Source organism: Micropterus salmoides, unplaced genomic scaffold, assembly GCF_014851395.1.
Source record: "Micropterus salmoides isolate LMB-PRFRI ecotype aquatic unplaced genomic scaffold, ASM1485139v1 Ms_hic_scaffold_19, whole genome shotgun sequence".
Classification (NCBI taxonomy): domain Eukaryota; kingdom Metazoa; phylum Chordata; class Actinopteri; order Centrarchiformes; family Centrarchidae; genus Micropterus; species Micropterus salmoides.
The window spans coordinates 29,070,665-29,088,682 of NW_024041039.1; the positions used below are offsets into that span (position 1 = coordinate 29,070,665).

At 38.8% G+C, this 18,018-nt stretch overlaps 1 protein-coding gene across 1 annotated transcript in view; it reads left to right on the forward strand.

Annotated features, from left to right (window-relative positions):
• Positions 1-18,018, forward strand: part of LOC119910947 (neurexin-3a-like) — a 214,598-nt gene that overhangs the window by 61,538 nt on the left and 135,042 nt on the right. Inside the window, exon 5 of the mRNA XM_038729815.1 lies at positions 17,386-17,687. Coding sequence (XP_038585743.1) covers positions 17,386-17,687 — 302 coding nt within the window. The remainder of the gene's footprint in view (positions 1-17,385; positions 17,688-18,018) is intronic.

Genomic DNA, 18,018 nt, shown 5'->3' on the forward strand with positions numbered 1-18,018 from the left:
CACAATGACACTCAAAATAAGTGCCCTGGGGTGTCCTAGTTGGCGTGTCCACCCTGGAGGCCTTTTAACACACCATCAAAAAGCCATAAGTAAACCCACCCCGAGCTTAAAGAAGCCCAATATATATTTTCCCATGTACAGTCAATAAAATGCATTTTTTTTAAATGTATGCCAATTACATGGAGTCAACTCTCATAAGAAGCTACGTTTCCCAGCCATAATAAGACTTAGCTGCAGACATGAACATATGTTGGATGGGACGAAAAAGGCTTTGTCCAGACCTCTGAAAACAACCAAGGCTCTGTGAAGAAGTGTAGTCCTTTTCTATACATTGAAGAACAGATCAAAATATTTGACCAAAATGAATCTAACATCTGACAATCCCAAAATACAGTGGAGAACAATAACACAATTTGACAAAACTTACTTAATAAGTAATCAATCGATGAATTTGCCATGTAGCGTAAACTTAACACTTTTCAGTTGGGCATTCAGACCAAACACAGCAGTGTGTTGAATATCCCACAAGGGGCTTTGCTGGTAGGGGTGTATTGCTTTGAGTACCGGTGAGATGATGAAATATGAGCCACAAATGCAGGTTTGAGAAATGTATATGTTTCAAGGTCATCAAACAAGTTTCAGTACGTTTGATGACCTGCATTATTTATTATTTTTATATTCTTAATCATTTAATTCTTATGTTAATTCAGAATAATCTACATTGCAAGTCAAGAACTCCAAAACCCAGACAGACATATCTCACACACACACACACACACACACACACACACACACACACACACGCAGAGCTATTTGCTGTTCAAAGATGTCTGCAGTTTTTTTGTGAAGCCTGACAGGCGTCTCATCATCCTGACCTGAGCGTCTTCTCATTAGGCCACGGTGGGCATGCAGTATTAGCCCTGCCACATCTCATTGTTGGAGATGTACACTCCTGCTTGGAGACAGTGTGTGGAATTGTTGCCCACCACCTTACAACTGTCTTTCAGAAATTAGTTTAGTGTTGTGATTAATCTGGCCCTTGTGTCATGTGTCCCTCAAAACGCAATTATGTATTTGAAATAAAGGACAAAGTGTCCATCAGACAAGCTTGATTAGAAATAAAAAAGAAATGGTGACTGGCAGGGGAAGAGGGGCGAGCTGGGGGGAGCACATAGAAATGTGTTACTTATGTACAGGAGAGAGGGACAGTGAAAGAGAAAAGGAAACAATCATTTTGTGGCATATAGTCGAGACCAAATAAAGAGAGCTTTTGAGCTCAGACAGTGAGAAATAATTAGTAAAGACAACAATAAAAGGAGGAAGTGTTTTGGATTTCGAAGAACAAGCAAAAGTGCTACACATTCTGTTACCTACAACTGAAGTTTGTTTCTATTGAACATATCTTTATCAAACTGTTCACTGTAAATGTATTACTTTTACTAAAATATCTACTCCTGTAAATGTAAGTATGATTAATTGTGAATGGCAACTTAAAGCCTTGGTTATAGTTAAGGAAAATCAGAATTGCTTACGTAAAATATTTATCTGTCTATCAAGCGAGCGAGTTGAATGAAATGGTCTTAGAAATTATTTTTTTTAGGACTACTTGTCAAACACTTGTCTATACAGGCTTTGGCTGTGAATCTTTATAATAGTCCTCACCCTCGGTCTTTATTAACATATTGTCACTTAAGGAAAATGTTCTTTTTTTCTTGAACAAGCAGTCAAAACAAATCTGATTTTGCATTCAACTACCTCTCCTCCTTGTCTCTTTTTCTCTCCATCAGATTTCACTCATCCCCCCCCCCCCCCCCCCCCCCCCCCACACACACACACACACCTCTCTGTAACCATGGTGACAGTCAGCTGAGAAATGGCAACCATGGCCCTTCATTAGGTATCAACACAGGCTCCGACAGCCCAGATAATAGCCAATAAGGAGGAGGAGTGTGTGTCTATTTGGGATGGGGATGGGGGTTTGGGGATGTGGCATTATGTTGGGCAGTAAATGAAAAGCCCCCAGGGACGAAGCCAACGTTGCTGTCATGCTTCAGAGAATTATGGCTGTGTGTGTGTGTGTGTGTGTGTGTGTGTCTGTCTGTCTGTAAGAGTGGATGGGGTCATCCTTCACTTCTGCATATGTGGGAAGATGTGCACATGTACATGGATGCCTCATGTGCATATGCACTCACATATCCGGTCACACACACACACACACACACACACACTCTCCCTGTGAGGAGGGATTGACTAAGGCCTCTGTATAACTTCACACTCATTTGATTCAAGATTTAAAGATGATTGTTAGTAGTTACCATCTCCATATACTGTGCAAATACAATAAAATGGAGAAACAGTGCACAGGCATTTTAAAGCTTTAAATTAGGCAAAAGAAAATAAGAAAAGACAACAGAAAAAGGATGTCCAAGTCAGGAAGAAACAAATTGTAAATAAGTAATTAATGTCGGTACGAATCCGTGTCTGGTTCGTTCTTTGGTTATTTCGTTACAAAACCAAATCGGAAAAACCAAAAAAACAAGAAGTTTTTTGTTTTTTCTGTTTTAAAACCAAAACGGAGCTGCGTTTTGTTCTATGTATGACCGGTTTTATATCCCTACTGGTTTTCAAACTAACTGGCTGCTGTACACGTGCGCCTGTTGTTTGCAACAGCTGTGGTCTGCGTCAGGCTTCGTCCAACCAGAGAGAATGATCACCGACCGTCCGCAGCGCACCAGGTCGCTCCCGCAACCTCCTCTCCCTCGCCCTGTACACTCCAGCGCCCCGCTCCCTACCCGCTAGACCTAAGATGCATTGTGTTGCCAGTGGAACCGGCGCACTGGACAGTCAGTGGTCATTCCCCCTGGCTGGATGAAGTCTGATGCTCCTGTTTTACGCATAGCCTAATCCATGTGCCTACTGCAGCTGGAGGCTCTGCACAGCGCCACAAAGAAAGAAAATAAAGGTCAGGTGGAAACGGTGTAGAGAAGCTGAATGAAAATTACCCGAACCTAATAATAGTTCATATTTGCTGTGTAGCCTACCATTGGATGTACTCACAACTATCACTGAAAAATTTTAGACTGAAGAAATCTTAAAAACCAGAGGATTCTTAGGCAACTTCTGAGGCGTTTCTGTTCCTGTCCCAGTTGCTAGGGAGTTACAAACTGAACATTAGCCTCCTGTTTTTCTAACTAAAAACCCACCTATGTTGACGTTCAAGCTCATCTTAACTACATTTAATCAGGCACCGCCCTCGCCCAAGTGTATCTGCTTGCATGTTTATCAAGTGTAACACACAAAGCTACAAAAATCGGACACGTTAAATATCAAAGTCAATATTTTTCAGCACCCCCATCGGCCCATCACCCAAGTGTATCTGCTGCAGATTTATTTACTGTTTTGGTTTTAAAACGAAATTGAAACGAAATAATGAAAGAACAAACCATACACAGACTGATATGGAACATGGGAAATGAAATATGGAGCAATTTTGGACACAGGAATGAAGAACAGAACGTGACCACTGTTGAGAATAAAAATATAGAGGTTGCACAAGGTTTTTATTTTCAGCTGTGTTAACTAGCTCTTTCAATTTATAAGAATATATGGGAGTAATATATTGCTCAATAAATATGCTAGATATGATGTGCTTTGATGTTTGACCAGATATACCAGACAAACATTGCTGCACACTTCAGCTACACTTGCAGTATATACACAGATGTGCAGTGGCAATTGTGGTATCAGTGCAACAATGGCACTTATGAATTATGAGTGTAAGTATAGTACTTACAAGTATTGGTATGATGTAATTATTGTAGGCAGAAATGTGCAGCTATGTGAAGTACAATTAGTAGTCTTTCTCTGTCAGAGAGCTGCCGTGTTAGATTGTTATTTTATGGATTGCTATTTCAAATTTAGTGATTTGTACTAGGCATGGGCCGGTATGAGATTTTGACGGTAGGATAACCGTAAGCAAAAATATCATGGTTTTACAGTATTGCGGTATTGCGATTACTGCTCTAAAATGTATTATTTTTAAATGTCTGGATAAAGAATATAAACTCTGTCCCACTGAACACAATATGTTTTATTTTTAAGCAATAACATATACTACTGCTGCTAAGAATAATATCAAAGAACACTATACAACTGATTATTGTTATTTCATTGTTGATGCACATATACACGTAAGGAGAGAGACAGAGAGAGAGCGTAAGTGTGGCTCACACTCACACCAGTCTGTTGTACAAACCCGTTCCCACTCCCCGACTGGTCACACATGCCCACATGATCAAGACCCATCGGCGTCAGTTTGTAATGCACTGGGGATCCCTATAGCATCATTTTTCAACATATTGGGGGAAGCCTTATTGGTGGTTGGGGTGAATGGAGGGCCAGAAACCAGACTTTGATCCAGGAGACCAGGGTTTGTGTCCTGTGTGAAACAAAAAGTCAACATTATATATTTTTATTTAAGTTACACGAGTTACGTAAATTGCGTAAGTAAGTTAACTTACGTGTTATCTGACGTAGTTAGTTATTTTAACCCAAACTATGATCTTTTCCTAACCTAACCAAGTACTTTTTGTGCCCAAATCTAAGCAAATCGCAAAAAAAAAATTCAGTCTGGTAGTAAACGTGCAGTGTAGGTCACAGTGTGCCATTAATAAAAGTCTGTAGTTTCCCCAACTGCTGGAAGAGTGAAGGAGGTTAGCGCTAGCCAACATCTCCCCTTGTTCAGCACGTTTTTTGGCTGTTTTGTAACGTTAGCTAAATTATTAACAAAGTAATATTAATTAACTGGATGTCATTACTAACTTATCTACTTGTCCAGGGTTGAGAACATGTGATACAAGCTTAGACTATACTCGTGTACAGCTCTGTCCTGCACACTTACTTTACACCCTGATAATTAACTTTATTTCATTTTTCAGAGTCTGACAACTGGTTGTTAAAGAAATGACTATGGAGATGAGGTTAATGAAGTAAATTAGGGATGCAAACTAGTCCTTTTAAGCTAATTAGGAGATGTTCCTTTTGGATTTTAATGCGTAATTTAAATGCTTAGTAATTATACAGTATAAATATATAAGTCAAACAATACTTTCATATTAATATCATAAAATATTTTATTTGATGGTGCCTTTCATGATACTGAAGGTCATTTTTATTTTCATTTTTACTCAAATAACATAGATATATGGAAAATTATAACGCTATTGTGGATTTACATTTACCACGTCATTTTAATACAGGCATCCGTTGCCTATTTCTCACTAAACTTCCTCTGACCTGTTAAACTTAACTTTTGGTGGTTAGTTTTGTGGGATGTGACAGTATTTCTACAGCTGCTGAGAATCAGAATCAAAGTCCAATGCCAGCCCATCCTGTAATGTGCTTGGTCATTGAGGTGTAGGAGGACTCCATGTTGTTGTCTGAGTGAAGGAGACAACTGTCAATCTATTCTGTTGCACAGATAATTCCATCATAGGGTTTATCAGTGTTGTGAATTATTAGCCTTTACTGGTCAGTTATATACATTTCCCATTTGGGATTATCTCTACTGAGGACAGGGCCCCTCTCAGAAACCCCTGAACTATTTGCATCCAGTATCAGTGGATCACCGATCACAAATTCACTTTGTCAATCTCTATCCGTGTGTGTGTGTGTGTGTGTGTGTGTGTGTTTGTGTGAAGAAGCCATTGTCTGAACAGCTCAGCCATCAAAATGGCAGCACCTCTTCTGTCCTTCCTCAGAGCTAATGACTCAGTGGCTCCATCCCCCCTCCAGCTGCTCTGTGTTTCAGTTCCATTCCGCCGTTTGGTGCAGACATCTCAACGCACTATTGGCCAAGCCACTAAACAAATGGAAATCCGCCAGCTCTCTGAAATTACTGATGGTTATCTTTCTTAACCCCCCCACCCCACCACCATTTTTTACTTACTGCATTCAGCCCCTTCTCTTGTGCTTCTGTATCCTTCCACCATCCTCCACCAATGTGCCTCAGATCTCAGGTCTCTTTTCAGTGCAGAGGGGGCTGAAGATTTACTATTCTTCATTTTCCATTTTATTTTTTACTCCCCCACATCCCTCTCTCCATTTATCTTTCATCCAGATGCTGATAGCTGGATGACCCATTATGCTGACTCACAGCTGTATAATATGATCATACTAAATCAAATACAGTTGAAACCTGGCTGATTGGTAGAAATGTAAACAATATGCAGTAAATGTATCTAAGGAAAAAAGACAACAGCCATCATTTAGTCATCTAAATGACTGTTAGAGGATATAAACAACACTGTAAAGCTTTTGCTTTTTTAAGAGGCTCACTAGGATCAGTGCTAAAATAATAAGGGCCAGATTTACTAACACACCGATTAAAGAGTACTAAATTGCGTGTGCATTCTAAAATATTGCATGTGTTATTGTTGTCCCTGTTAGGGGTGATTAACTAAGAATTATTGCGCAGATGACAACAGATGCAAACACAATTGAGGTGGCAGTATATAAATGAGGGTTTTGCGTGTTTTAATGGTTTCCACCATGGAGGGTTGGGAGGGAAAGCAGCCATGGTGTAAAAACCTCGGTTTGTTTCATTCAGTGCGTCCTGAGTATGTGGAAATCGTATGTACCTGACCATCCGGCCTGAGACTGCACTAAGTACTTGTGGACAGCACACCTGAAAAACTGCTTTGGAAACCCCAGCAGAAACAGCTACAGTATGCTGGAATGACCCAGATGAAATGCAGAGTTTTGGGGATGGCAGGTATTGCGTGACTCCTTCTTGTAACTGGCTCCAAATCAGCCCTTAGGTCAGCCAACCACTCCAATATGGCATGGCTGGAGAGGCAAAATGTGCATGTTCCTCAGTCAAAATATTGACACGAATAGGAAAAAAACTTTCTCAGTTCAATTCAAATTTGCTTTATTGGCATGAATGTTAATACAACAGTTTTGCCAAAGCTTCAAGGAAAATACAAAAGAACAATTCAGTTCATACAGTTAAATAAATAAAATTAAATAAGAATTAAACCGATAAGTGTGTGTGTGTGTGTGTGTGTTTAAAAAAAATTCAATTCACATATAAAATAAAATAATTTTATTTCTATATATTGGATATAGAATAATATCATATATATATTATAATTTTCTGGGATGAAATCTTTTGTTAGTGCACTACTTACTGTACAAAAAAAACCTGAAATGCCACTGCTATAGTTAGTCATTAAGGCTAGGAAACGCTCATGGTCATGGCTAAAAGGAAACATTTTTGACTGTAAATAGGAAAAAGGAACGTAACTGTGTGCTGTGAATGTCTAAACATCCAACCTGCCCTGCCTTAAAGGTTTTACTGTGTTTTACCAATATCATGCTATCTGCCTTTGTTCCTTACAGACAACAGTAGCCATGTTTTCATCCAATTGTCATGCGAATTTTAAGCGTACTTTTGAAATGTCGCAAAAAAGAAATTACAAAGACATAGCGAAATATTCATTGAATTCATTGAGATTCAGCAAAAATATGTGGCGATAACAAAGGATCTGAAAAGCACCTTTAAGAGGTGAATGCATAATTTGGCAGAACAGCTGATGAAGGCTACCTGCCCAGATTTGCATCCACCTCTTTTCTCAGCACAAATAAGCGTTACCATCGTTACCAGCAATTCTTGCAGGTATGCAGAACTCTGCAGAACTCTGCACAACCGGGCAAGACCAAGCCGACAGCAGAAACAGCTGATCAGTCAAGAGGTACAAGTTAGCTACGTCAGAACTTATACGGAAAAAGTGTTTCCATCTCCCATTTAGCGCATTTACTCTTTTTCGACAAAGGCAAAAACCACCTCAAGCGAGCGTAAAAACTTTTTTGTGAAATTAAGGAATTGTTTCCATCAACCTTTTTCAATGCAATACTTCAAAATGCATATTAAAAAACGTTGATGGAAACACGGCTAGTGATGATTCACAGTTTTTGAGGTTCTTGTCAGGAAAAAAAACGTATGTTGTATTAGGTATTTACACAAATGACAACTGATGAGGACACTCTCTCAAGTCTAGAGTTTATCCAAAGAGCAGCAGTGTAGGAAAGCACATGTGGTGGCTGGAGGTGATTCTTCCTCATTCCGTTCATTAGCTCACACTGCTGTGTAAGAATCACATGTGAGTGGTCAGGTTACTTCTGTTCCATGCAAAATGAATATGTTCCATAACAGGATTCAAAAAGAATGACGGAGAATATTTGTGATGTAGAATAGTCAAAGGCACAGATGATCAGTAACGCGCATATTGTTAGAATCATTCAGGGATATTAGTAATCAGGTTGTTCCATATGATATCCTGAACGTGAGATAGGGTAAGACATAAATGAAGCAGTGTTTATGTAAAAATATTAGCTGACAGATGTTGACGACATGGCACAGAACAAAAGCTGAGTGAAGCCAAATAAAATTGCATTTAAATATTTAATAATCATACATTTTTTTATAATTATCATAACATTTTAAAATGACAATATCGATCGCCTCTGGAATGCCAGTGGATGTCTCGTCTAGGACACAAAAAACGTTTCCAGAAATAGCAACATGACACAGATTGAATTGAAATGTAATCATCGGGTTTAGGCAATAGGTTTTATTTTAGATTTTCAAGTTCCTCCTTATATTCTCAGTTTTTTTCCCCATTTTCTCAAACCTTAATTTTATAATAATTTGGCACCTGCGGTTATTGTCTTCATCTCCTGCTTAATAGTTTATTTTCTTCTTCTCCATCTGAGCACCAGCGGCCATCATGTAGTAGGTGAGAGATCATAATGCACTCACTGGGGCGTGTAATAACTTCTTTGGTGTGTGTCCATGCTTGTGTGTGTGTATACAGAATGCCGGTTGATCTATATCATCATTGTCCAAAGCAAAGCTGCTATTGCTGTCTAAAGCTATAGTTTTCTCTTTATGTACCATGTTCCTGAGCTCCATATGGCGATATGTGGGACTGGTCTAGCAAACCCCGCATGCACATCCATTCAACTGCACCTCCACTGTCTGTGGAAACACAAAGAGGACATTTGGTACTAAATCTGAACCAGATTTACTGAAAAAAAAAAAGAGCGTTATGCAAATGTATTCTGTGGCTTTAATAGATTTTTAAGACTTTTTTTAACTCGTTACACACTCAGCTCCTGGACTTTGCCTCTCATTCACACACTACTATTGTAGTTATAATTAGATTTATGTGTTACTAAGAGCCAAAAACCAACCTCCTGTGGACACACTAAGTGCAGGCTGCTGTATAAACAAATAATGAATGACAATCACAAATACATTTGCAATAATGTGAAATATGCTATGGATCTTGACAAATAGTGCCCATTACAAAACACATATCTGCTTACAACTACATTATAGCGTGTTATAAATCATTTATTAAATGTTTGTATAGTGGATATAAATGCTTAATAGAGCTGAAGTGTCCCAAAAACATTTACTTGCATAGTGCTGCTTTTCAACTCAAGAGAGAACAGATAGGAGCAGCAGATCCAGCAAAAGCTCAGAGGGGAGCAGGTGGCGGTGGTGATGATATGGATCTTAAACAAATGCACTGAAATGTAACTTAACAAAAGAAGTTAGTTGCATATTGATTTTAAAGGTAATCGATGTTAAAGTTCAAATTCGAGTTTGATGAACACAAAGCAAAACTCAATAACTCATCCACTACTTGTTTGTGTTACAGTAATCAGATGTTCATTAATAAAAGCCATTTTTGCTTAAAATATTATGTTTTTAGTTACATATAAGGCTATATTTTGCCTAATGCACCTTTTTATTTTTACTACTACACAGGTCAGCTGACAGTCAGAAGTTGATGTTAACCAGAACTAACATTAAAGGAGACTTATTATACTGCTTTTCCAGTCCTATATTGTAGTTCTGTGACTCCTTTATAGCAGCTTTGCACGATTCAAAGTTCAAAAAAATCTTTTTCTGTCTTATACATGACTTCATGTAGGCCTTCATTTCAGACTCTGTCTGAAACAAGCTGTAGATGCTCCTGTCTCTTTAAGGTCCCCCCTCTCAGAGCCCACTGTCTTCTGATTGGCCAAGACCTGAAGCATGTTACCATGCTGTTGTTGTCGCTGAGCGATACAGGCAGACTGAGCATAGCTGTTTGGAGCAAATGACCATAAATGGAACACCGGCTCCGTGTGTCATAGAACGGAGCCGTTGGTAGAAAAAGCAGTTGAAAACAGAGCGTTTTTGCTCACAGAGATTTCTTTTAAATACTGTAATGTCATTATTTGAAGCTTTGGCCATGTTTAACATGAACATCCAACATTGTAACATTGTAAATAAGTCAGGTCGAGACTTAAAGAACCCAAGCCTATCCCACAGGCCACAGTCAATAACCTGATCAACTCTGTGCGAAGGGGATGTGTTGCACTGCATGACGCAAATGATGCTCACACCAGATACTGACTGGCACACCTGTGCAATCCCCATGCTGTCTGATCAGCATCTTGATATGCCACACCTGTGAGGTGGATGGATTATCTCAGCAAAGGCGAAGTGCTCACTAACACAGATTCTGACAGATTTGTGAACAATATTTGAGAGAAATAGGCCTTTTGTGTACATAGAGAAAGTCTTAGATCTTTGAGTTCAGTTCATGATGAATGGGGGGAAAAAACTTAAATGTTGCATTTATAATTTTGCTAAGTGTATATTGGAGTCAATGAAGGGATCACTTCACAGCCAATATGGAGAAGAGGAATAATTACAGAAACCAATTTCTCCTCAAATGTACTTATGACATGTGAGTGTTGTATTAAGATAGACTTAAAAAACCCAAGCCTATCCTTTAAGGAAGGAAATGCATAAATTAATGGCTTTTTAAAAATGTAACAGGCTTTCTTCAAATAGGTATTTGGCTTCCAGCAGTTACTGACTAGAGGTCACAGTTAAACCTCCTCTATATGTACCATATCACTGCTAGTACTTACCAGATTTATTGGATGTTTGTGTGATAATCTTCCCCACAAACCACCACCACCTCCTCCCTTTCACCTTTGCAGTTGTCGCGAACCTGTAATTGAAAAGATGAAGGAATTAATGAAATACTGCTAATACCAGAAGATGAAAAATTATCTGGCAAATTCAAATTAGCTGGCTATGAAATTGCTTCTACAGGACAGCTGACAGTGACTCTCTGTGTGTTTGGTGGTGTGACCTGCAGCTCTGACAAAAAAGAATAATTTTCATCTGAGGGGAGACGCACAGAGAAGGCGCGAAAGAGAATTAGTGGCTAATAAATGGCTAATCTAAACCTACGTTATTCTCCACTTTCCTTATTAGTTAGTTTATGATTGCACTACCTCTCTGCACCTCTCTGTGTTTATAAGTACATATAAAATTATTCCAAGAACCATTTTTATAGAAATGTTGTGGATTTATGGCTGTGTAAGCATGAAAAATACATTATAAGAACATTCCTCAACAGTGTGATGAAATCCCTATATAAAATTGATTTGTACCCTATTTTTTAACTCTCATCGTCAACCGCTTATTCTGTGTACAGGGACACAGGGAGAACATAGGAGACTAAGGTTTGAACCCAAGACCTTCTTGCTGTGAGGCGACAGAGCTAACCACTGCAGCACCATGCCGCTCCTCTTTTTTAGAAATAAATCACATTGCAGAAGCTAAGGACCTCCTGCATGATCCCCTCTTATGCAGGTCTTCACATTCACAAATGTGTGGTAGTTAGAAAATTGTCAAATGATTTATTTTGACTCAGTCCTACATACATTATCGTGCTTATGGAAGTACTCAGTAGAGCACCAAATTAATGTATAGTGCCCAACAAATGCACTATTTTCCGTCTGTTTGAGTAACTAATGTTAAACTACAGTGACCAGCTGTTTTAGAAAGCCTTTTTTAAAACTATATATATTTGTGAGCCATATGTAAATATTTATCTCTTCAGTAGGGACCAACTTGGACTTGGAGCTGAATACCACACACAGAATAGGGAAGTATTTAGAGACTAACAAATTGTTGGTTTTGGTCTTTTCATTGGATATCCTGATAATAAGAAAAATATAGGATACATAATCAAGCATCAGAATGTTTGCTGGTTAACTGTGTTAAAATAGTCTTATTGTTTATTGCCACGCTTTCAATTATATGTAGATTATCTTTCAAATTAAACTATAGTGACTGTGACAGTGTAGACACTTTCTTTTTTTAAAGCACCAAATCAGATTTGTACAATTTGCAGGTACAGTTGTATGATGACCCTTTTAGTGACTTCCTGATTTGCTACCTGTAGATTTGTTTGAAAGCTTTGTCACAGTTAAAGCTCAGCAGCAGCAGTTGGGGCAACATAAATACCGATAATTTAAAGGGAGAGTAAGTGATTCTGCTGACAGATTGTTGATATTAGAACTCAGCTGCCAAACAAATACATCCCTCCCTTCTGTGCTCCCTCAGAAGCCCCTCAAATTTCAAATTTCAGAGGTTTCTCCTGCATCAATTTTCCTAGCCGTATTATTGCAGCACCTAGTGAAAAGGTCCTTTAGGTAGCGTAGAGCACCACTCTTTATACCAGGCAAGCGCTCTTGATGGTGCAGGAGTAGAAATCCCTCAGTATTTGAGGTTATAACCTGAATTTTTAGAGTTACTACTGTTCAATTGATGTCATTGGTGACATTAACAGTGGTGTCCTGGAATGTCATGTAGCGCAGACTGTGGCCTCTAATTGGCCTGACCATTTCCTGACCACTTGTGTCACTAGGGCCATGCATACTTTGACATCAGCAAGACTGTCACTCTACCTGAACACGATTCTGCTCTGTAGCGTTTTTTTTGAATGGCATGTTGCAGTGGTCCAGTGTTTGTTCCCCTTGTGGCGCAGTCAGTATGTTGATAGAAGTCAGCCGTAGCCTTCAGAGTTTTCAACTATCAGCTGTGAGGTTTATACCCAGAATGCTGCTGTTCTGCTGAAGAGACCATATGGACATAACAAAATAGATCTAAGATGGTTAATTTCTTCTTTCTAAAATTGGGGTTCTTCTGACTGACCCACTGTGAGCGGGGCTTCAGTAAATCTATTGCATGACAGACACAAAATGGCCACTCCACACACAGATTTATCATAGTCAGCCATGCAGAAATCGGCCAGAAAATCCACATATCATAAATCACGATGTCGCTCTTATTTATTGCAGATTCATTTTCACTACAACCATTACCCTGGTGCCACTGAGGCCTGTCGCAACATTTATGATTTATAAAAAACAATCCATATTATTCATTTGTCAGATCTCTTCAGTCATTAATCATACCCGTATACTTATACCGTCAAACCTCAGTTTCGAACACATCTAGCTTTAGCCTTATAATAACATCTGTGGTGATGTGGATTTCTAAAGTAAGTTTTTGAAATGGCACAAACTGGCAACAGGAAACGCTGGCCAAGTGTAAAGAAGTCTGCCAACAAAATGGCAAGAAATCTAACAAACATCTAGAGATCAACCATGCATTTCATTTTATTAGTCTTACAGTCAAGATATTTAGCTGGATCACACAAGTATTTTAACACTTGTGCTAGTTATGTAGCACTGACAGAATACTGTTCTTGAAATTGATGAACCAAACCAGAATATTTAAAAAATAATCATAACAAACCTTTAGGTGGAGAACAAGTTATGTCTTAATACATGGCAAATTCTGCTGAAAAGTTGGAGAAAAAAGCACAAATTCAGTTCCTCGGCACCCGGATCATACAGCATCCCCCCATACCTTCCAAATATAAGGGAGATTTACTGTGGCCATAACTTTTCCTTATGCCACCTCTCCTTCTGACATTTTTATGGATGACCCCTCGCAGGACTCATCCAAGCTCATCCATCAAATGCCGACTCCAAATGGAATGGCTTACGGATGCCATTAAAACCATTATGGGTTGATAACAATCACCTTACTTCATCTTCATTTCAGTAATAAAGAAGTTCTATTCATTCTCAATTTATTTCCATTCCATATTTCAGCAAAATGGCTATGACAAACCTCTCTGGGTGAATGTCATTTTGTATTGACTTTTTATTTTCCGTGTATCACCAAATATATTAAACAAAATATTATATTTGAATATTGGATGTTTGGATCTGGGTATTCATAGACCATAACAAAATAATTAAAAACCTGCTAATATTGATTTGTTTTTCTAGTAAAATTCTGCCTTTCCTCTGCTTTTCTTTTCTACTTACATGCTCCATCTGAAGCAGGGTGTTCTTATTCCAGCTCTGCTGGTAAACTTCCTCATGGATGACCTAGCATGGTTCCTCTGGTACACAGATAAAGCTGTTTTTTCCTCACAGTGGGTTGTAGATGGAGAGACAGGCAGGGATGCACTCTCACCTTAGGGGAGCCATGCTGGAGACAAGATGCAGTTTGACTTTGCCAGGCCAAAAGGTAGATGAGGGAATACAGGAAAAAATAGTTTTTCTTCAGCCACATATTGGTGGGTGTGAATTCTTCTGTCTGACAGTGTTGTTACTTTAATAACAAAATCACAAAAAGTAATCAGTGCTAAACTAGCTTAACTACTTTAACCAACCACTTTTTATTTTTTATTTTTTTACCACAACCATAACAGCATGATGAATCCTCCAAATGTTGAATGCTGTAAAGAGACAGTTTTATCCCTAATGGATTTGATAAAAAAAAAAAAAACGTGATAAAACTTGCTGCATCAGTGTTCAAATGTATGTTGTTTTCTAGCAAGTAGGGCACCACTGAAATTGACAGCATGTCTCCTAGCATGGGCGACAGAGTTGTTGCTTAATTGATGCTATTGGAAACAGTCAGAGGTTCAAGGCTAGAGACATTCCACAATTAAGTCCAAAACAGTTTTATCCTCTTCCTAAAAAATATTATTATATATTATTATAAATATATTATATAATATAATATATTATATAGTGCCAGTTCATAACAGAGGTTAACTCATTGCACTTTTCAAATACAGCAGGCCTTCTTTAAAATATAGTGATAGTGTCTACCTCCTAAACCTAAACTGGGACTTGATTCCACAGGAGAGTAGCTAATATCTAATGCCTCTGGCTCCCATTCTACTTTTGGAGACTCTAAGAACAACAAGTAACCCTGCATTCTGGGAGCGCAGTGTTCTAGTTGCTTAATAAGGTACTATAAGCTCTTTAAGATGTAATGGTGCCTGACCATTAAGGGCTTTGTAGGTGAGGAGAATAATTTTAAATTCTATGCTGGATTTTACACGGAGCCGGTGCAGAGAAGCTAAACCAGACCAAATATGATCTCTTATCCTGGTTCTTGTCAGTACATGTACCACAGCATTCTGGATCAACAGGAGAGTCTTAAGGGACTCAAAGCAGTCTGATAATAAGGAATTGCAAAAATCCAACCTAGAAGTAACAAATGAATGGACTAGTTTTTCTGTATAATTTTGAAAGAGGATGTTTCATGTTGGCCTGATTTGAGCAATGTTACTGTTCATAGTTGAAAAAAGGCAGTCCTTGCAATTTGTTTTACGTGGGAGTAATGTAAATTACATATTTTTAAATCAGATAATTGCAGATCATCCAAGTTTTTACATCCTTAAGGCACGCTTGAAGTTGAACTGAGTGGTGTCATCTGGCTTGATTGATAGATATAATTAGTGTAGAGTATCATCTGCATAACAATGAAAGTTTTATGGAATGTTTCCTGATAATGTTGCATAGGAAGCATATATAAGGTAAATAGGATTGGTCCAAGCACGGAACCTTGTGGAACTTTATGACTAACTACGGTGTGCATGGAGGATTCATTGTTAACATGTACAAACTGATATGTAATAAAAAAACAACTTTAACTAGCTTAGAGCGGTCTGTAATAAGATGTGATGGTCAAAAGTGTCGTTACTACTGAGGGCTATAGGAAGACATGGCTCTATAGAGCTGTGGCTACAGTGCTGAAAAGAAATCTGGGGTAGTTCTTATTTGTCCATATTAATGCTGAGTAATAAGCTATTCTGTCGTTACAGAGTGCCTTCCTATATGTTTTAAGAGAAAGTGCTGAGACTAACTGCCACCTCTCAGACACTGACCAGTGTCACCACAACATTGCTTTCCAGACACCAATGAGAGTAAACTAATTTATAACACAATGTAAAGCAACCTTTTTAGAACATTAGAAAGAGGAAACTAAAAACCAAACTAGATTAGAATATTATCTGGCCCTTGAAATATGTCTCTCTACTGTCAGATATAGAAAGCAGAGACAGATCCTAACCAAGTACACTTTTCTCCCTCATCACGTTAGAGTGGCCTATGTTGTGTGGGATGAGTCTTTGAGGAAGTGATGCCTGAGGTGTCTGTGTTAAGGAGATGAAAGCTGTGGCCATTTTGTTTCATTCTTTTTTGTTCTATTCTTTTTTCACATAAAAGCTGCACTAATGCAGATCCTCATGGTGTCTTGGTGGCTGATAGATTGTGTTGTGGCTGAGCCCACAGTCTAGTATTTTCACTTAAGCGACAGTCAGTTAATTGATGATGATCTCACAGATAACTCCTGACTGGACCATTTTTCTTTGATATCCCTCAGCTCTGCTGGGCCTTTCCTCTCTTTCTTTCAGCTCTTCTTTGTTTCTCTCCGGTATTTCTCCTTTCTCTTTTACCAAGATGGCAAATACAGTCAGTATCCTGGCTTCTCTCTGTGGCTTCCTTCCAATTTTTGGTTCTCTCAGTCTCATCACAAGCCATAACCACTGTGTCACAAGCCAGCTGTTTGACAGGAAATGGCAATTTCACTGGCAAGATTAGGCTTTTGATGTTGTTAGATGATAGCTGCATTATCTGTGGTATCGTCTCACTTCTCCTATTGCCTGCATTCCTCTCTGCACATGTTGAATATTTCTGAAGGTTCTTATTTTCTGACAGGGTGGCTCTGCTTATTTGTCAGGGAGGTCTTAAATTCTACTGATTATTACTTGATCAATGCTTATTTTTAATGACAACCCAGTACCTTCAGAGTTAGCCAAAAAAATATGAAAGAAAAATCACTTTCACCTTTTGACTTGGTAAAATTTAGGATTAACAAAAATGACCACACCTTTAATATTAGAACTTGAAATATGCACCAAAAAGGTTTAAGAAGAGCTCTGGTTTCTAAACCGAATTGAAGCCATGAAGTTTAATATTCAAACCTATACTACTATGTTTTTATTATTCTACTCTTCATTTAATATAAATATTATAGATGTCTTGGGTAACTTTTGGTTGAATGTTAACCCCTAATTTTAATCTGTCATGCTCTCTGACTCAAAATATACTGTTCCCAACACCTGTCCTCTTTTTTTCTTCTCACCACAGCAAGGGAGGAGAATGTAGCCACTTTCCGGGGCTCAGAATACTTCTGCTACGATCTCTCCCAGAACCCCATCCAGAGCAGCAGCGATGAGATTACGCTCTCCTTCAAGACATGGCAGCGCAACGGCCTTATCCTTCACACCGGCAAGTCAGCTGACTACGTCAACCTGGCGCTGAAGGACGGCGCTGTCTCACTTGTTATCAACCTGGGCTCTGGGGCCTTTGAAGCCATTGTGGAGCCAGTCAATGGGAAGTTTAACGACAACTCGTGGCATGATGTCAAAGTGACACGCAACCTCCGGCAGGTAAGGCACAGATGTGGGGTGGATTGTGTGAAGAAATGTATATTGTGGTTAGTTCTTAAATCTTATCTTAATGAATGGTATTGATGATGATGTATACAAGTTAAGTTCAAACATGCTAGCTAGCTGGTAGCATGCTGTTAGCCAGCCACAACAGCCTGCTAAGCTTACTGGCTTGGTTAAATATTCTGTATGGAGCCGTTACACAGAGCAGTGTATAGAATTGGATGGCGTTCCACAGCCAATATAATAGCTTCCTTCATTTTGGAGACTCAGCTGACCATTCCCTCAAAGGTTCCTTTGTGTGTCCAAGTTCACCACAGTTGAACCTAAA